The sequence below is a fragment of the Narcine bancroftii genome, chromosome 2, assembly GCF_036971445.1.
Source record: "Narcine bancroftii isolate sNarBan1 chromosome 2, sNarBan1.hap1, whole genome shotgun sequence".
Lineage (NCBI taxonomy): Eukaryota > Metazoa > Chordata > Chondrichthyes > Torpediniformes > Narcinidae > Narcine > Narcine bancroftii.
The window spans coordinates 55,313,896-55,335,113 of NC_091470.1; the positions used below are offsets into that span (position 1 = coordinate 55,313,896).

General features: G+C 39.7%; 1 protein-coding gene across 7 annotated transcripts in view; it reads right to left on the bottom strand.

Moving 5' to 3' along the window:
• Nucleotides 1-21,218, bottom strand: part of strn3 (striatin, calmodulin binding protein 3) — a 199,608-nt gene that overhangs the window by 110,579 nt on the left and 67,811 nt on the right. For 6 of the 7 annotated variants that reach the window (XM_069916710.1, XM_069916708.1, XM_069916707.1 and 3 more), the window contains 2 exons: nt 882-963; nt 236-412 (listed from right to left, as the gene is read on the bottom strand). In XM_069916710.1, the coding sequence (XP_069772811.1) occupies nt 236-412; nt 882-963 (259 nt within the window). The remainder of the gene's footprint in view (nt 1-235; nt 413-881; nt 964-21,218) is intronic. The other variant, XM_069916709.1, reaches the window with a different exon arrangement.

The window sequence follows — 21,218 nt, forward strand, 5'->3', positions numbered from 1 at the left end:
TGAATAGAAATAGTCACTTTTTTTTTGAGGCAGGGCCCATTATCAGATGCTTTAATTAGAATTGAGACAATGACACCTACAGTATTTTTCCACATTTTCAAGTGAAGCATGTTTCCTTCATTCAGAACATCCTGAAAAAACACTGGTACTTACCCAGTGGTAAGAAGTGGTACTTACCCATTTATGCTATCTGAATATTAGTAATGAGAAAATCATGACTATTTTAGTTTCTCACCTTTTCATTTCTTGCGCTTTTTGTTTAGTTGGTGAGTCTCCCCCATTAAGAATTTGGTCCAAATTTTTTGACTCAACTGATCCATTCTGCTCAGAACCTGTAAGGCCCAATAATGAGCGCACTCTTTGTGACCGTACATCTAGAATTGTGTCTGTATAACCAACTTCCTGTAAATACCTGTGAAATTTGAAATAAAAATTTTCAAGTTTCTGATTCCAAATCATGTGTTTTGTAAGGCAATAATTTCAGATTTTTTATTAAAACATTTTATATTTTGAGTGAACATTGAAATTGCTACTAATGAATATTGCTGAGAATTATAGAATAGTATCTGCATAAAAATTGACAAAAGAATACCAGATTCAGTTTTCAATGCTAACATGAAGGAAATTTCACAAAAGATTCACCATTAACATGTTATCAGCATAATTACAACCATGAAGTATGTCCTTTCACTAAACCACTTTTCTAAGAGTTACTTTATTAAAATGCAACTCTTAATTATTGAATTCAAAACAAACTAAGACTGAACAATTGATTTTTTTTAAAAAGCAAATTCTGAGAGAATGAAACAAAAATTATATTCAATATTTTTCCAAAACCTTGCTCATAAAATACTGTAGTTTTTTAAAAATGGGTTACATACTGTCTGAGCAACTGTCTGCCCTGCTTCCAAGTCAATTGACTGTTTTGAGGTACAGATGGGACCTCTGTGTCTTTGGTTTCATCTAGAAAAGAAAACATACATTATTGGAAAACTGAAAAAGTAAAACCCCATCAAAGAAAACAATAGGTGATTCAGAGAAGACAATGTTGCAAACATCCTGCCTCCAGGCACAATTGCCCTGCATCGGATCTCTCAAGGCTACATTGTGGACTCATTTATGGATCTGTACTTTGGTAAGAGCCTCAAACTCTACAGCAGGGGTCTCAAACTCAATTTACCCAGGGGCCACTGGAAGTAGAGTCTGGGTGAAGCTGGGCCGCATCACAAACATTCCAATGCTATCAAATGTCTTTATTTTTATTTTTTAAACACAAAATAAGATGAAAAAATAAATAAATTAACAATTCATAAGAAAAAAAATCTCAGTAATAAATAAATAAAATGAAAATAATAATAATACAGCAGATATAGAAGACTGAAGAAACCACATATAGTTGCTGACTGGAGAAATGTAATTATTATTATTCAGATTCAAATGTCTGTATTAACAGTTCTTTAACCTTGAACTTTCTGAACATGAATGGAACATTGAACATAAACTGTTATGAACATGTCTTCTTCTGCCTACTTCTTACTGCTAGAGATCTGGCAGCGCTTCCTCTCGCAGAGCCGAGCCACAACTTCCGGGTTCAGACTGGACGCCGAAGCGCGTGAAGTGGAGCGGCCACGGAAATTGCGCATGTGCCGCGTGCATATAAATAGAAAATGCACACAAATATGCTTATATTTGCAATAAGCCCAGCCGATGTCCCGCCCCCGAGAGCAATATACCCCACCGTGATTGGTAGGTTCGTTCAGCTCCGCACACAACACTGAAAAGTGCTAATCGTATCAAACTCGCGGGCCGCACTAACATTAAACTTTCATATTAAGGCGGGGCCACAAACTATCGTCCCGAGGGCCACAGTTGGCCCGCGGGCCGCAAGCTTGAGTCCCCTGCTCTACAGTATGACTGACAAAATCAAAATGAAGGCACTAAATAAATCCTCTTATGTTGCATATGGAACAACTTTGCTTTGCTTACCACCAGAAGCTTCAATGTTTTTAATACAAATCAAATCATCACGTTGCAGTGGACTCTTCTCAGAATATTCCAAGGCAACAATAATAAATACCAGAATGGGCAAAAATTGACAAGTTATATTTAGCATGGTTGAAAGTGAATATGTTTTGATATGAATCAAAAGAGAGATTACTTTTCACTTGGCAAGAGCAAGTCCAAGTGGAGTTGACAAAAAAGATCCTGGAGTAGAAGTTGTGCCACCGTGTGTAATGCCATAAATAACATCAACCCGAACCAATCTCTCATAGGGACAGAACTAAATAATGTTACAGGAAACCAATATATCCATTATATCACCTTTATATAATACTACATTCAGTTTTGGTCACTTTATTATAAAACAATGATGGCACAGAGAAAGTTAACAGTGTAAAACCGGAATTACAATGCTACAAATACGTCATAAAACAGTGAACAGACTGGGTCATTTTTCTTTTGATTAAAAACATCTGAAAGGTGATGAAAAGTTTTGATAGAATGGAGAATGAGAGATATTTCCATTTAAAATGAAGAACATAACTGCAGAGCACCAATACAAGATGATATCCAAGAAAATCCAAAAGGAATTCAAAAGAAAAGTCTTTCCCCAAAATAAAATGAATTTAGAACTCAATGTCATTGGAAATCGTTGTACACCATAAATAATATTCAGATAGAGACTGAACAAATGCACGAGAGAAAATGGATCACCAGATCACATTAATGAATTTATTTATTTGATAATATTTGGAATTTTAGGAGCAGGATTAAATGCTAGGAAGAACTGGATGGGAAAATCCATTCTATTTATGTTGTAGCGGCTCAGGAGGTTCCGAGTGACTTCATGATGCCACAATGCGATGACGTCATCTGAAACGCGAGGGGTTTTAAAAAGCTGTGTGACTATTTGAGTAAATGACTTTTATTGAACTTCGACTCAACTACGTTTGATCATTTTCTCGTTCTTCATTTTCGTACTGCGACACAGTGGCTACAATGTCTTAAATTGTATTTCTTCTGTTTCTTCTGCTTTTCTGTATAATTTAATCACCCAATCATGTGCTCCAGATAATCTGGCCTCCAGCTCTCTGATTCGCACTGATGTTGGCAGAAGGTAGTCTGATGCCAGAACTCCCATATCAATTTATTTACTCTTGGTTTTAAAACTTGTAAAAACTCAAATTGTGCTGAATACAAATTACATTTAACATTCTGCCAATGTTTGCACACCTGACACCAATTTTGACCAAATCACATGGTCAAACCTGTCTGCTGCGGGGAGGAAACATTGCACTGGGCCTAGGGTGGTCTGTAGACACATCGCACAGGAGGATTGGGCCTCCTGGGTCCTGAGCGAACTCCTCAATTTGTACACTGGTGATGGCGGTGCGCTGTGCCCAATGTATATTCGGAGATGTACGAAAGGTGCCGTTATTGCCTCGCTGACCGGGGGTCTGAGACTTTGCCCAATGCCTGTGGTCCGTGTAGGCCGAATACACTTGGTCTTCGAGGAGAAACCGGAAATGGCGTATAGCCAGGTACATTGCCAACAGTACATGATCAAAAGCGCTGTAATTCAGCTTAGGTGGTCGGAGGTGTTTCTTGAAGAAAGCGAGTGGCCGCAACTGGTGATCCACTCACTGTTGCAGCACTGTGCCCACTGCCTGGTATGAGGCATCTGTCATTAACAACAGGGGTAAGTCTGGATCCAGGTGTGCCAGGAACGTGGCTTTGGAAAGTGCTGTTTTGGTCTCTGCAGATCAGCTGGGCTCCTTGTTACCTGCCTTAATGAGGTTGAAGAGAGGCCGCATGGTAGCTGCTACTCCTGGGAGGAAGCAATGATAGAAATTCACCATCCCAAGGAATTCCTGCACGGTTTTGGGATTGGGAAAGTTCCAAGTGGCCTTGACCTTGTCAGCCAAAGGTGTTGCTCCTTCACTGGAGATGTGGTGCCCAATATTATTGCCAGACTGGTCTTCAGTCGGGCAAACAGGCGTTTTAAATGTTCTTTTTGGGACCTGGTGTCTGGCTGGCATCGAGGATGTCATCCAGGTACATGAAAATCCTGTCCAGGTCTCTTGAACTATGTCCATGAGGCACTAGAATGTTTGGGCCATGTTATTCAGCCCAAATGGCATTCTCAGGAACTCGAATAGGACAAACGAGGTGATTATGGCCGTCTTCTGGATGTTGTCCTGGTGCACTGGGATCTGATGGTAGCCCTTCACCAAATCGACTTTGGAAAAAATTTGGGCACCCTGGAGTCGTGCGGCAAAGTCCTGTATGTGCGGGATGAGGTATCTGTCTGGTACCGTTGCGTCATTGAGTCTGTGGTAGTCTCAGCAGGGATGCCAGCCACCAGAGTTCTTTGGGACCATGTAGCGGTGAAGTCCATGGGCTGTTTGATCAGCAGATGATTCCCAATTCCTCCATCATGGCAAACTCGGCCTTGGCTTGGAGGAGCTTATCTTGGAACAGTCACTGTGCCCGTGCGTACATGGGTGGTCCGGTGGTCTCAATGTGGTGTTGCACACAATGTGCTGATTCTGCATTGTGAAGTTGGGGGCCAGTAGAGCGGGGAAGTCGGTGAGCTATGCGGTGTACTTGCTTTGTTCAAGAGAGTGGACTTCCAAAGGTCGGAAAGTACATTGGCGCAGTGTGAGGGGTAAAACCTGGAAGGTAGTGGCATTAACCAGCTGGCATCGGTTGAGGTAGACCTTGAATTCGTTCACCCCGAGAAAATATGCTCCCAGGAGAGCCTGGCCTACTGAGGTGACAGTACAGTCCCCCCTGAAAACAACGTTCCCAGTGTGAATGGTCATGCAACATGTCCCTTTTGTTGGTCTGGGTTCCTCCCCCAGCCGGCATTGAGATTTCCTGTTTCTGGCTCATTCTGCTTATTCCTTGAAGAAGGGCTCAGGCCCGAAATGTCAGCAATATACTTTTGTCTCCTATGGACGTTGAAAGACCAGCTGAGTTCCTCCAACATTTCATCGTGTTTTTAACCGGGAAACTGTGGCTGCCTTGATGTGCTGGATGCAAGGGAGGTTCTCTGATCGGTGGACATCAGGAACTTCGAGATACTAATCACTCTCTGCCACTGTCTTGTTGACAAAGCCTTCAGCTTTTCATTTCTAAAGTCCACAATCAACTCCTTGGTCTTGTTGAAATTGAGAGCAAGATTGCTGTTCTTGCAACAAACAAGAAGTTTCTCGATCTCCATTCTGTATTCTGACTCCTGGTCAGACAAATGTATCATTGTCAGCTAATTTATATAATGTATTGTACTGAAGATGAAATTGGTTACACAGTTGTAACTATTTAAGAAGTAGAGCACAAACATAGATAGCTAAGATCCTTAATAATAAATCCAATATCTAGTTAGTTTTGGAGAACAAATTAAAATAAAATTTCTAAGCTTCTAAAAAGCTTCACTAAATAAATCTCCAAATCTGCTGAAAGAATTTACTAAGTCAAGCAGTATCAGTGGGCGAAAAAAGGTTAACATTTCAGGCTAAGTCCCTTTATTGATACCGGTTAAATGCAATAAACCAATACAAGGATGACAACGTAGTAGAGTGGGACAAGAACCCCATATGGTATTGAACCAAGTGGATGGGAATGGATTCAAAGGTTGAGAATCAGTGGGGTCAAGATGGGGTGGGTGGGAAAGCAGACAAAAATAAGTGGGGAGGGCAAGAGCAGCAAGGGTACAAGAGAGAAAGGGGACTGGTTATCTGAATTAGAAAATTTTACATTCATACCATTGGGTTGCAGATTACCCAGGCAGAATTTGGGGAGTTGTTATTCGAGTTTATGGTGAGCCTCACCCTGACACAGTGTAGGAATAGGAAGGGTGTGGTAATAGCATGCAACAGAATCTCAGGATGGCCAATCTCACACTGGCAATAATCACCTACTCCACCCTGCTTAACTCATCTCCTTCCCTGATCTGGAGTCAACTAATCCTCTGCTCTGTCCATTATGTTTCACCTCTTTCTGGATCATCAATCCCAAATAGGGACTCTGTTCCACATCTCCCACCTTGTTCTCTTCAATGTATTTAACCACTTTCTTCATCTTGAAACTTAGACCACTCTTTAATTGCCACTGTCACTGGGGTGAATGCCTCCATTGGATTGTGTTCAGCTTCAAATTCCAGCATCTAGTCTCCTGTGAATCTCCAATGCAACTTTGTGAAAAGTTATTTCCAAAATATTCACCTGCAAAGCTATTAATTTTATCAAAATGCTCTCCTGCAAAGCTAACAATTCATTGCTTATGAAGAAATCAAGGTGAAAACAACTCTTTCAAATATATGTCAGTGTATAAATATTTGTTACCCAGAACATTTTTAATCTATAGAGACTATCAACTCTGGCAAGTTCTTTCCTAAGGCGATTCATATTCTCCAGCTTCACATTTCTGTTATGGACCCACACATAAACAGTTGATAGTACTTAAAAAGTACTTGAAATTCTAAAATGACTGCACGTCAATTTTTTTTTCTTTCTTCTTCTATCTTTGGCTTGGCTTCGCGGACGAAGATTTATGGAGGGGGTAAAATGTCCACGTCAGCTGCAGGCTCGTTTGTGGCTGACAAGTCCGATGCGGGACAGGCAGACACGGTTGCAGCGGTTGCAGGGGAAAGTTGGTTGGTTGGGGTTGGGTGTTGGGTTTTTCCTCCTTTGCCTTTTGTCAGTGAGGTGGGCTCTGCGGTCTTCTTCAAAGGAGGTTGCTGCCCGCCAAACTGTGAGGCGCCAAGATGCACGGTTTGAGGCGAGATCAGCCCACTGGCGGTGGTCAATGTGACAGGCACCAAGAGATTTCTTTATGCAGTCCTTGTACCTCTTCTTTGGTGCACCTCTGTCACGGTGGCCAGTGGAGAGCTCGCCATATAACACGATCTTGGGAAGGCGATGGTCCTCCATTCTGGAGACGTGACCCACCCAGCGCAGCTGGATCTTCAGCAGCATGGACTCGATGCTGTCGACCTCTGCCATCTCGAGTACTTCGACGTTAGGGATGAAAGCGCTCCAATGGATGTTCAGGATGGAGCGGAGACAACGCTGGTGGAAGCGTTCTAGGAGCCGTAGGTGATGCCGGTAGAGGACCCATGATTCGGAGCCGAACAGGAGTGTGGGTATGACAACGGCTCTGTATACGCTTATCTTTGTGAGGTTTTTCAGTTGGTTGTTTTTCCAGACTCTTTTGTGTAGTCTTCCAAAGGTGCTATTTACCTTGGCGAGTCTGTTGTCTATCTCGTTGTCGATCCTTGCATCTGATGAAATGGTGCAGCCGAGATAGGTAAACTGGTTGACCGTTTTGAGTTTTGTGTGCCCGATGGAGATGTGGGGGGGGCTGGTAGTCATGGTGGGGAGCTGGCTGATGGAGGACCTCAGTTTTCTTCAGACTGACTTCCAGGCCAAACATTTTGGCAGCTTCCGCAAAACAGGACGTCAAGCGCTGAAGAGCTGGCTCTGAATGGGCAACTAAAGCGGCATCGTCTGCAAAGAGTAGTTCACGGACAAATTTCTCTTGTGTCTTGGTGTGAGCTTGCAGGCGCTTCACATTGAAGAGACTGCCATCCGTGCGGTACGTCAATAAATGAGCACAAAAGCACTTGTATGCAGCTTGGATAAATCTACACAAAGCAAAACTGTTTTTGCCTTTACAAGTTTAGGAATGAGCATATTCTGCTGGAGATCATATTTCTGTCAAGCTGTTATCAGATTGTTCTATCAATATTATACCAATTGATTTATTTTTATCATGTTGTAATGTTAGCCTTTAGTATTCATCTATTAATCAAAGGAGTTTAAAATCAACGTCAACTGTTAACGAGATTTTGAAAAGTTTATGGACTAACATGACTGAATGGTGTGAACCAAAGTCTTTTCCAGAATTAAGGATCTAATATGTAGAACAATTAGACATGACTCCAACCAAATGATAATTAAAGGAAAATGAAGAAAAACAGGAATTATTATAACTGTTCATAAGCAATTAACTGTGAATGGCACTATGGCTTAGCAGGTGGCACTGTGGCTTAGCAAGTAGCACTGTGGACTTGCAGTCCCACCAACCTTTTTCAATCCTAACCTCAGGTACCATGACAGCAGTTGGGTTTCTTCTGGGTATTCCTATGTCCTCCACATATCAGGCAAACTTGTTATATTAACTGGTTGCTGTAAACTAACTCTAACGCAGTTGAGAGAATTGATGGGGGGGGGGGGGCAACAAGAGAAAGGTGGAGTTAAAAGGCAAATGAGACAGAAAATCTGCAAGAAAAGGCTTCTTCAGGTGCATTCTCTGCTAAGAATGCGCCTGAAGAAGCAGAAGTGGCCCTTTAAATTGCCATTCAGGTGGCAGCGTTGAAAGCGCAGTGCTGGCCACCTGAAAGGACAGCTGCGTGGCGATACGCATCTGAGCGCATTTCGGCTCCTGTCCCTTGGGCTGTCAAGTCAGGATGGCTGGCTGTCAGCTGGGACAACCAACGTAGGACGTCCCCACACTGGTCCCACTGCCCCGGTCTCTCCCCACTGGAGCGGCAGGTGGGGAAGGAAGCTGGAGTGGCCGGTGGGGGGTGGGGGGTTACGGGGGCTAGAGCGGCTGATAGGTGAGTACGGGGGCTGGAGCAGCCGGCGGGTGAGTACAGGGGCTGGAGTGGCTGGCAGGGGGAGGGGGCTGGAGCGGCCGGCGGGGGAGGAGCCTGGAGCGGCCGGCGGGGGAGTACGGGGGCTGGAGTGGCCGGCGGGTGATTACGGGGGCTGGAGCGGCCGGCAGGGGAGGGGGCTGGACCGGCCAGTGGGGGAGGAGCCTGGAGCATCTGCGAGGGAGGAGGCTGGGGCACCAATGGGGGGAGGAGGCTGGAGCACCGGTGGGGGAAGGAGGCTGGAGCACCAGCTGGGGAGGAGGCTGGAGCACCAGCGGGTGAGTACGAGGGCAGGAGTACTGGCGGGGGAGGAGGCTGGAGCACCAGTGGAGGAAGGAGGCTGGAGCACTGGCGGGGGAAGAGGCTGGAGCACCGGTGGGCGAGTACGGGGGCTGGAGCGGCCGGCAGGTGAGTACGGGGACTGGAGCACTGGCAGGGGAGAAGGAGGCTGGAGCGGCTGGTGGGGAGAAGGAGGCTGGTGTGGCTGGCGGGGAGAAGGGGGCTAGAGCGGCTGGCGGGGAGAAGGAGGCTGGAGCGGCTGCTGGGGGAGGAGGCTGGAGCAGCTGGCGGGGGAGAAGGAGGCTGGAGCGGCTGGCGGGGAGAAGGAGGCTGGAGTGGCTGGCGGGGAGAAGGAGGCTGGAGTGGCTGGCGGGGAGAAGGAGGCTGAAGCAGCTGGTGGGGGAGGAGGCTGGAGCAGCTGGCGGGGGAGAAGGAGGCGCTCGAGTCAGGTACCGGCATTGTTTCGCCCATCCCCTTCTCCCCCACCAGCCACTCCAGCCTCCTTCTCCCCGCCAGCCGCTCCAGACCCCTTCTCCCCACTCCCGAAATCAGTCCCCACGCAGTCGGGCGGCCGGCGTGGGGACTGATTTCGGGAGTGGGGAGAGAGCGGAGTAGCAGGATCAGTATGGGGACGTCCCCGCGCTGACAGCCCGCGCTGGCCGCACTACGGTGTGGGGACTGAGAGAGGAGCTGTCAGGCGCTGGCCAGCTGACTGTCATTCAGATGGCTGGGGAGGCCAGTATGCTGCGGGGATTATCCCTCTCGGAGGAGGGTTATCAAGCTCGCCTTGCAGGCGCCTCCAGCACATTAACGTAGCCTTCCCACAGCCACATTTTGCCAAAATATGCGGCAATTGGCCATCTGAAAGTGCCTATTCAGGGAATAGCATTGAGGAGATTGCTCTAAAAGCCAGCATAATGATGGGCCAAATAGCTTCCTGGTCTTTCAGAAGGAAAATATAAAATCTTCTTAGCTGTATTTTAATAACTATATTCAAGTAAAAGCCTATCACAAGGAGGGACTGAGCAAAAGATTTGAAACTTGCCTTGAATTTGCTGGGTTTATAATGGATCAAAGGAAATGCGTGAAATCTCAAGCAAATCAGCATGAATTCTTTCAGTAGTTTAAAAATACAATCAATTATTATTAAACATCTATTATATATTTAGTATATCCATGATAGCTGCTTTTCAATTTTAGAACCTTAATTAAGTTGAAGAATACATTATAAATAAGGCTTGAATGTTTCAGTGTTACTTTTGGTTCAGTTTGGAAGTGTTTTTCTTTATTAGTGTTCAGTGAAATCAGTTAATTTGTCATTGTACATATTTTTTTTAAAAATCAGCAAAATGCACCAATATCTGGTATCTTTTAGTCCCTGAAAGCATAACTAAATCAAAATTTGAAGAACTTATGGGCTGCTCCAACATGAATGCGTACATTGATTCTGCATCATACATGACAAATCTATTCCATGATTTGGAACAGATTTAAAGTGATTACGTGCAGGTCCTCACCGTTTGTTAGACACGGATTATAAAAGCTCATTTAAATGCTGCTTTTTCAGAGATTTTGTGTTTATGACGGTACTTTATTTAAAAGTGCACAGGAGTTAAAACGAGCAAAATTGCAATCGATCACAAAGTGGGTTTGCACATCAAAAGTAATCATGTCATGGTTTGCTGGGTTTTTTTCTCTTCCCAATATCATTAGCAAAATTTTACAGACATTCACAAAACCTCGGTGAGTTTCGAGAGTAAAATCTTTCAGATTGAACAACTTTGCCAAAATTTAAATGAAAACTGTGTCCACTTTCCCTTTTTTAATCATCACAATTCCACCTGCTCGTTATTGCTCCTCATGCCATTAATTAGCAATTCCAAAATACAATCTGGATTTGACACTAATACACAAATTCAATAGGCTATATGCACAATAGCCACTGGGGATAGGGGTGGGGTTTTATTTTATTTCTCTATTAAAACCAAAAAATTCATTCTCTCGTTAGAAATAAAAACAATGTTCAGGCACATCACTGTGAGTTCAGTGATGAGGTTGTTTAAGGATTGCAGATTCCATTCCACCACCAATTACATGGGTTTTACAGCAATTAATTCTGTTCATTTTTACTGCAGACAACTTAAATTCCTTTATACCCATGAACCCATGGCTCAATTTTAGAACCACAGGGTTTGATACTGATATCACACAACCATTAAGCTCTGCATATATGCATATTCACAGTAGCTTCCACAATGTCTGAATGTCTTGAAGCACCTGAATGGCATTGAAACTATTTTTAAATGTACCCCTTTGATAAGGCGTTGTAGAATTATGAGGCTGTGGGGCCATTGCCAGTATACTAACATAATGCATGTTCAAATTACCTTCAAGAGATTACTGCTGCACAAGTTTCTTATTCAGACAGAAGATTAAAATTTTGATTTGGGCTACCTTGTACAAAATTAGAATTTATTTTTCCATAACTGAAAGTGAAATACTACTCAAAAAACAAAATATAGATGCTAAAATTTGCTGTCAATGTGGGAATTCCTCGTGGTGGTTATGCATCGACCCAAAAAGTTAAATAGCCCACTCCACAGATTTTGCCAAAACTTTTAAATATTACACAGAATGACTTAATTTATAGAAAATATTCTATCAATAAATTTAGACACTAAATGTCCAATAAATGCAGAAATGAACAGGATCAAAAAAGTTTTTAAATGGTCAAGTGTTTACTTTTAAAATTAATAATTTTACTCACCTTATAATTTTCATGCAAAACAAAAAAAATGAAATGCCTTTAACTTGTTTTATTTTTCCTAAAATAGAATTTAGTTGTGTTAAGCTTAAGAATTTGCAAAATATTTCATTATCGAGAATGCTACTTTTTGAGACCAGCAACATTTTATTATTTAAACACAGCAGTTTCAAAGCAGATACACCAGTAAAAGTTTATAAATTATAGCTGTTAACGGTGCAGGTATTTCAAAGAGGAAGTCCATTGCTATTTTTGTTTCTCCTATTGCAATCCTTGTATGCTTTCACCATTCTGTGATTTTGTCTTGGAACACAAGATGCTGCAAGGAGATGGTATAGGAATATAGACAGAAAGAAAAACTATTCCCATTGGTAGATAAGTCAAGAATGGGCAATATCAAATGAAGGTGATTGTCCAAAGAACCAAAGTGACAAGGTTTTTTTAAACTCATTGAGTGTTTATAATCTGGAATGCACTCAACTTTTTGTGGGGGGAACAGGGGTAGTTATATTTGGAGAGACATTAATTAATGAACAGGCCAACTATTTCATTTCCGCACCTCACTCCCACGCCGACATGTCTGCCCATGGCCTCATGCTCTGACAAACTGTGGTCACCTAAAAATTGGAGAAACAACACCTTACATTTTGCCTGGGCAGTCTCCATCCAGATGACATTTAAACAACTTCTCCAGTTTCCGTAAGGGCCCTCCCATCTCTGTCACTTTCTCTATCCATGAGTCTCCTTTCATCCAGTTCCCCACCCCCTTCCCTTATCATTCAGAGAGCTACCCCCTCCTCTTAACAGTCTTCAACATTTTCTCCTGCCCTCCTATCTATATCCACCTCTTGTCTGTGGCCCTGTGCTCCCCCACCCCCCACCATTTTATTCTGGCACCAACCTACTTTTTGGTCAAAGGGTTCAGGACCGAAACATCCATTACATATACATATATGGTACACAAGGAACACTGAGTTTCTCCAGCATTTTTTTTGTATTGAACTGCAATCACAGCATCTGCAGGCTTTCTTGTTTAACTCAAAGTAGCTAATTTGATTGTTCTTTAGCAGAGCCAATCAAAAGTCAATTGATAAAGTATCACACAATAGGCATTAACAAAAAGGGAATTAACTATAGTTGATTTAGAGCACAGGGCTACAAAATTGACCTTGGAGAAAATTGATCCAGAATAATGCTTAAAAAATTTCCCCCCAGAGAAAAATATCCTGTAAATTCCCAAAAATTCAGTTCTAACATTATAACCTTTGTTGGTCTAAAGACTTGAACATGAGTGCATGCGTCACAATTTTACTTTTAATAAATTATACAAAACATAAGAATGATACAATATTTTACAAGAACTCAGAGTGCTGAAGTAAGTTTTATTACTGTTAAGGAAAACCTAAATGGTTGGACCCAAAATGCAAAATACTGCTCCTATCTTGGCACCAAACTTTACAATTATAGGATAAAATGTTCAGAATCATTGAAGATTTTAATGTAGAATATAAAATCAAATTGTTTCCAATGATGGTGACCAAAAAGAACTAATATATTTTTTAATTCTTTTTTTTTTAAAAGGTTATGACGAAAGACTGGGAGAGTTTCAAACGTAGCTGATAAGACACAAATCAGAAAACACAGAAAAGGAAGGTTGGAGAAAACTGAGCCAGATTAATTAGTGAAATGCAAATACAAGCTTCTCTGGCACAGTGGACTGAACAACTTTAATCTTACTGCTGCATTATTCAATTAAAGAGGTGGTTCTATGTTATAACATTACTCACTTTCAAAAATATCAGTGTTTTTTCTTGCCCGATTAAACTTTCTACAATCTATCAATAAATAAATTGCTAGCTTGCTTTCATACTTACTACATAGGAGGAGGCCATTTGGGGCAATGAATCTATGCCAATTCTCAGAAGAGCAATCTTACAAGCGCTAAATCTCAATTTATTACATTATAACTGCTACTAAAATGACCATGACCCTTTGATTCTTTTGCTGATTAACCACACTAGGGGCAAATTATAGCAATCAATTAACCTAAAAGCACAGTACCCAAGAGAAACCAATGTACTGATAGGGAAAACTCTACAAAGGAAGGAACAATGTTAAAATTAACTAAGTTGCTGAAAAGAAAAAGGGAGCAGAACTAACTACTTCACTATTACATACAGGATATCATAATCATTCTTGACAACAAAATGGAGGACCAGCCAATAATGAAATGTTCACAGATATGTAATATTTGTACACATCGCTATCAAATTATGCAAAAATTACAGTAAAATTCTTCCTTGTGTAGTGGCTGTACATTTGGCAAAGATACCAAAATACTGTGATAGGATCAGATACACAGACAGAACAAGGTACAGTGGTGGTGCAATTACTAGGTGAGTAATGTAGAGGTCAGGAAAAATAACCCAGAGACACAAGTTCAAATGGTGTCAGTATCTAGTGTCAATAGTAATAACCATAAAACTATGAGGTTGTTGTAAAAAACCCATCTGATTCACCAAAACTCCCAACAGATACTCTACGGTATTCCATATAACTTTGCTAAGTATATAATATGGTGTTCGCACAATGTCCATGTCGCATAATGCCCAATTTCACAGAATGTATCATGGACATTAAGTGGCACAAACCTGTATTAGTTATACTAGGAAGGCTTTATTTGTAGACTTAGAGGATGGGGGCTTAATTATGATGGCAGCATGGTTAGCACAGCAGCTAGCACAAGACCATTACAGTGCCAGCAAGCAGGGTTTGAATTTAAATTTAAATTTTTTTTAAGTTGCAGAAATTACTTGATTAAAGTGAACTTCACATAATTAAAGACAATAGTGATTTTTATTTCCCAAATTACTTTACATTTTGCACTGTCTTTTGCTTTTAAAAAGGTGTACAAGTGGTCATCTACTTACGACCTATGCGACTTAAAACCATCTGCACATGCGACCGAAAAAAATACCGTATAAATTTTTTAAAATAAAAAAAATGTAAATATCAAAATTACGTGTCAGGTCCAGGGAAAGAAGAAGCTTGTGGCGGCGCAGTCTCTCATGGCGAACCAGCCCTGCGTGTAATGCCACATGGCGGGGCAGCCATGGGAAGATGGAGCTGTCAGGATTTTTCCCCGCCTCAAGTCTCCTACCCAGCGCACGCCTGGGGCAGCGATTATGACATCACAATGCACGAGGTGACAGAGCTCATGCTGCCCTTAAAGGGGCATGTGCTGAATTTGAATAAAAAACAGTCATTAATGACTTTCAATGTGGTGGCTGAGTCTTTCTTGGCTGTGTCCAGCACTACAAGCTGTTTATTTTGATGGACCAACATGGCAGCGACTATGAGTGCCGAGTATCTGCTGCCGCCGAATGTGTTCAATTTTTGGAACATGAAGGTGATGGCGGATCAGTTTTTCTAGGTGAGCGCAGGCCAGGTCCCAGTGGTGATGGACAATGGGTCTTTCCAGTGCCGGATGGGCTGGGCCATGGATGAAGTGCCGTGGCTCCAGTTTAAAAAACGGGTCATTGGGGATGTGGCCACGTGAAGGATCTAGACAGACATGTTTTGGTTGAGCTCTCAGTGAAATCCTAAGTAGACTGTTAAAACTTTAAAAACCAAGATTTTGTTCCATCAAAAATGAATAAAGCTAGCACAAAGAAGCCAAGACTGAGAACAAAGACTAAAGAAGTTCCTATTCAACTGAGAACTTTGGGTGAAAGTCTGAAAGGGAGCGGTGCAAAAATGGTGATGGGACTGGCAGAACCAGGTAAAATTGGGGAGTCAGGTCAAGAGCTGAGCATTATCCTGAGAAAAAAAATGGAGAATTTGATTAACGATTCATAAGTGTTGAAATGGTGATGAGATATGATGGAAAAAATGACCAAAATAAAAGAGATAATTGAAGATCTGATGGAGAGGATGGGTCAAGCAGATGTTGAAATGACGAAAACACATGAAAAACTTGAGGCTTTGGAAACAAAAAAGCCAAAGAATGGGAGTTGGATAAACAAGGACAGTTTGACAAAATTGATCATATCGAGAACTTTGGTTGTCAGAACAATGTCCGAAATATTAGACTAAAGGAAGGAATCAAGGGAAGAGACCTGGTGAATTTTTTTTTTAAATGGATCCCACAAGTGTTGGGAGTAGATAAATTTGGAGAAAAACTGCATAACCAGAAGAGCTGGTATCCAAAGACCAAGGCCAGTTCTGATGAAACTTTTAAGTCACCGAGAACAGGAAATAATTCTGGGAGCAGCATATGACTACTCAAAACAAAATAATAGCCCATTCGAGGTTGATCATGAGAATGTTCTCTTTTTTCAAGTCTTTAGCCCGACCTTAATTAAACAAAGAAAAGAATATGAAGATGTGAAAAGACAACTACGTGCTAAAAGATTTAAACATTCAATGATATACCCCACGCCTTTGAGGGTCCAAGTAGCAGAAGGGAACCGGCAGTTTTTAAGGCCAAGAACGAGGTGGAAGATTTCCTGTGTTTTTTTTTCTTAAATTGTTTTTTTTTTCTTAAATTGAGGTTGTCAAGGGAGAATATTGTGAAAATATTTATAATGGAACTAAGTAAAGTAGTGAAATTAGTCTTTTTATTTTTGCTGAACCATCTTGTATTTATTGTTTAAAAGTAAAAAATGGCAAAGGAGGAAAAACCCAACACCCAACCCCAACCAACCAATTTTCCCCTGCAACCGCTGCAATCGTGTCTGCCTGTCCCGCATCGGACTTGTCAGCCACAAACGAGCCTGCAGCTGACATGGACTTTTTACCCCCTCCATAAATCTTCGTCCGCGAAGCCAAGCCAAAGAAAGAAAATATATACACAAGTGTTCAAGGAGAGCTTAGTAAAAGGAAAAAATAATCTGGGAAAAGGAGTAACAGGGTGGAGACTCTGAGGGAGAATGGCACCTGGAAAGGAGTAACAAAAAAAAGGCGCTAAAGGGAGGGTTCTTCTTCCTCAAGAGATTCTGTAGGCTTTTTCTCACGGCACTGTCGGAGCAGGGAGATTGTGTATTTTTCTTAAAGGTTAAGGATCACTTTACTATTTAAAGAGTCAAATAAATTATATTGTTAAAAATATTATTTTAAAGAAGAATAATGAATAGAACATTGAAATGTGTTAGTTTTAATGTTAATGGAATTAACAGTTGGTGAAGAGAAAAGTGGTCTTGGCATGTCTAAAAAAAATTAAGCCAGATATAGTCTTTTTACGGGAAACACATCTCACCAAATTGGAACATACAAAATTAAAAAGAGGATGGGTGGGGTACAAAATATCATCTTCATTTGGATCAAAAGTAAGAGGTATAGCAATCTTAATAAAAATAAACCAATAATAATATAAGAGACATTAACAGCTGGAAAATTTGTAATGGCACATTGCAAAATTTATGCAGAATCATGGACGTTTCTGAATATTTATACCCCAAACTATGATAAAGTCTTTATGAAGGATATATTTTTAAAAGCCACAGGGGGAAGACAAAATATATTGATTGGAAGAAATTTCAATTTTTGTTTACATCCAATATTGGACAAATCAGTGAGAAAAACAAGAAGGGTGAAAGCTGCAAACACAACATTATTATTTATGAAGAATTTAAATTTAATTGATAAATGGAGGTGGCTCAACCCCTTAGAAAGCATCTATTTGTTCTGTTCAAGGGTAAATGATTCACATCCAAGGATTTATCTATTTTTAATATCTGCTAAGTTACAAAATAAAGTGGTAAAAACAGAGTATTTTATTAGAACACTCACCATTAATATTAACTATTATGATAATGGAAAAGCAAGAAAGAATGTATAAATGGCATCTTAGGCTACATTACTAAAGAAGAAGGATTTTTGTGAATTTATTAAGAGACAGATAGAAATATTTTGTGAATCTCCCTTCAACTGACAATAGTTTTCTCATACAGTTAAAACTTACTTGGGGGGACATTATTTCTTATACTAAAAATCTTGAGAGAATATGCTAGAGAATTAGAAGGTTTAGAGAAGGATATAACAAAATTGGAAAAGGAGCATGAGATATCAGGAACACAAAAAAAGTATTGAATATTAGAGAACAAAAAATTACAATACACTACAGACAAATAGAATGGAAAAAATGGTAAGGAAAACTAAACAAAAAATATTCTGAGTGAGGAGAATGAGCGCACAAAGTGTTATCTTGGGAGGTAAAAGCAGAGGAGTCATCCAGAATGATTATTGCAAGAGAAACAGAACTTGATACTATAACATACAATTAAAAAAACTATATGACAATACTATAAAAGTACAATACTATATGAAATTATATAAATCAGAATTAGTAGGATATGAAAATGAAGAATTTTTAAACAAATGTTGAACTTCCTAACAGGAGAGAGAGAAAACGATGACTTGGATGCTCCTTTTACTCAGAAGTAAATGAAACCTGGAGTTCAATACAAAATAATAAATCTGTAGGAGAGGATGGGTTTCCACCTGAATTTTATAAAGAATTTAAAGATTTATTAATCCCTATTTGTATAGGAGTATTAGAACAGGTTTTGGAAACACATTCTCTCCCAGAAACTTTTTCACTGGCAATAATGACAGTGATACAAAAAAAAGAGACTCTTTAAAGCCGTCATCTTATAGAGCTATTTCATTATTAAATGTACATTATAAATTTGTTGCAAAAATGTTCGCAAACAGAATGACTAACTTGTTACCTAAATTAATAAATTAATAAATCAGATAAGTTTTGTGAAAAAGAGACAGTCGGCTGAGAATGTGGCTAGATTACTTAGTATAATTCATCTAGCAAAAAAAAGGGAAAATTTAAGTGACTCTAGAGGCAGAAAAAGCATTTGATAGACTGAATCCATATAAACTTTTTGTTTCAGGAGTTGGGTAAATTTGGATTTGGATTGACATTTTAAAATTGAATTAAGGCATTGTATTAAAATCATAAAGTTAAAGTAGTAACCAATGGGCAAGTATCTGTATCATTCCACTTAGCAAGGTCAAGTAAACAAGGATGTCCCATATCTACAGCATTGCTTATTTTAGCAATTGAACCACTTGCAGAAGTCATTTAGAAATCAAGGAATTTAGAAATGGTTAAGGAGAGCATCCGTCTCATGACATTTTGATCTATTTAACTGAACCTGAAATTTGTTTACAAAAATTATATATTAAATTAGGAGGATATGGGAAAATTGCAGTATAATAAAATAAATTGAGATAAAAGTGAAATTATGCCATTAACGAAAGGAGATTATACTCAATGCCAAAGTGACACTCAGTTTAAATGGTCAAAAGATGGTATTAAATATTTAGGGATTTGTGTGGATAATAATTTGAAGAATCCATATAAATTGAATGATTTTTATAATTACTTTAAAAAGTTGAAAATTTTAGAAAATGGATTAATTCCCCTATAACTTTAGTAGGAAGAGTTAATTGTATAAAGATGAATATATTCCCAAGAATATAGTATCTTTTTCAAACATTACCTATTTTAATACCTCCATTTTGTTTTCAAGAACTGAATAAATATAAGTAAATTCCTCTGGAAAGGTAAAATGTTATGAGTCTCTATAGCGACGTTAACACGGACATATGAATTAGGAGGCTTACAACTTCCTAATTTTAAAAATTATCGTGTGGCGCAAATGAAATTTCTTACATCGTTTTTCAAAGAGAAGAAAAATTGGCATGGGTGAAAATTGGAGAGAGAAAATCAGAAGAATTTATATATAAGTGAAGATTGATGGTTGAAGAAAAATACACACCATTGTTGAAACATCTGATTAATATGTGGAATAAATGATGAAATTGGTGCGAGAGTATTTATCACCAAAGATGCCTTTGACTCAAAATTCCCTACATCTTTTTTTCAAAAGACAATCAATTTTTAGATATTTGGCTTCGCAAAGGAATTATAAATGTTGAAGACTTTTATGAAAGAGGTCAATTAATAACATTTGAACAAATGAAAAGTAAAAATGGAATACCTCAAAATACTCTCTTTTGTTACATTCAGTTGAAAGCATATTTAAGAGATAATTTAGAACCAACCATGTTGCTGCCTACCTGTCATGAAATAGAACTTTTTTATTAGAAGAGGAATTGTTAAGAAATTTACATCTGCAATATATTCTTTACTAAATCAGGAACTCCTAAAATGTAGAATCCACAAGTTTAAACAGACTGGGATATGGATTTAAATGTTACATTTGATGGGCAAGGATGGGCAGATCTTTGTAGAGATTGTATGACTAACACTTATAATGTAAGATATAGGTTAGTTCAGTATAATTTCCTACATCAGTTATACCTAACACCACAAAAACTGAATAGGTTGAAATTAGATTTATCAGATCAATTTTTTAGATGTGGTGAAGGAATAGGTACTTTTTTTTTACATTCAACTTGGTCCTGTTCCAAGGTAAAATCTTTTTGGTTGGAATTAGCAAACTTTTTGGAACAAGTTAAAGGTGCTGTATTTCCACAAAATCCAGTTTTATTTGGAAATGTTGAAAGAAGACCTAAATTAAAATTATCAATAGAGTTTGTTATAATTGCATTAGCAGTGGCAAGAAAATGCATTGCCCTTACTTGGAAATCTGATATGCATTTGGGTATGCCACGATGGAATGCAGAAATTCGAAGTTGTATCCTTTTAGAAAAAATTACATATAATTCAAGAAATAAATATGCTGTGTTTCTATAAATCTGGCACCTGTATACCCAATTATTAGGTTTAAATTTATAATGTTGGACTTTCTATACCTTTGAACCCATGAGAAATCGACTCTCGAATGTATTAAAAGATTTTGATAAAGTAGATGGGTTGGAAGATATTCTTCTGTGCAATCCTGAAGGTCCTTCCTTTTTCTTTCTTTTTATATAATTGTAGCTAGCTGCTACAAGCTATGGCTCTGCAGAGCCTATAGCGCAGGCTAACTCAGAAAGAACGCCCTGTTCCCAGAAAGAATGACATGGATACCAATTGAATGTAGTTAACACTGAGCTTTATTGGGCTCACAGCCCTGCTTTTATTCTCAAGATGAGGGGCGTGGTCAAAGCACCCTCAGCGCTGATTGGTGCATTTGCGATCTGCTTTCTTTGATAGGCCAGTTGGGTTCCTTTAGTTGTGTTCAATTGGAGGGCAGTGCTGTGGGCTTTGTTCAGCCTGCTGTATCATCACGTCTGTCCTTCATTTTGTGAGGCACCCTGAGAGGGCTGCGACATTGATTGTTCTGAAGGTTTGGGGGGAGGGGGGAGATTTTGGGGAGGAGCATTTTTGGATGGGGGTATATATAATCACATGTTTTAAATTACTATTTGTTTCTATTTTGTATTAATATGTTGAACTTGATCATACAGGTTTGAAAAAATTTAAGTAATTTTTTTTAAAACACACATTAGTACATTATTAGAATATGGCAAGAAATAAATGAATGGATCGGGGGGGGGGGAAATGCATGTATATCACTGTTAAAATGTACT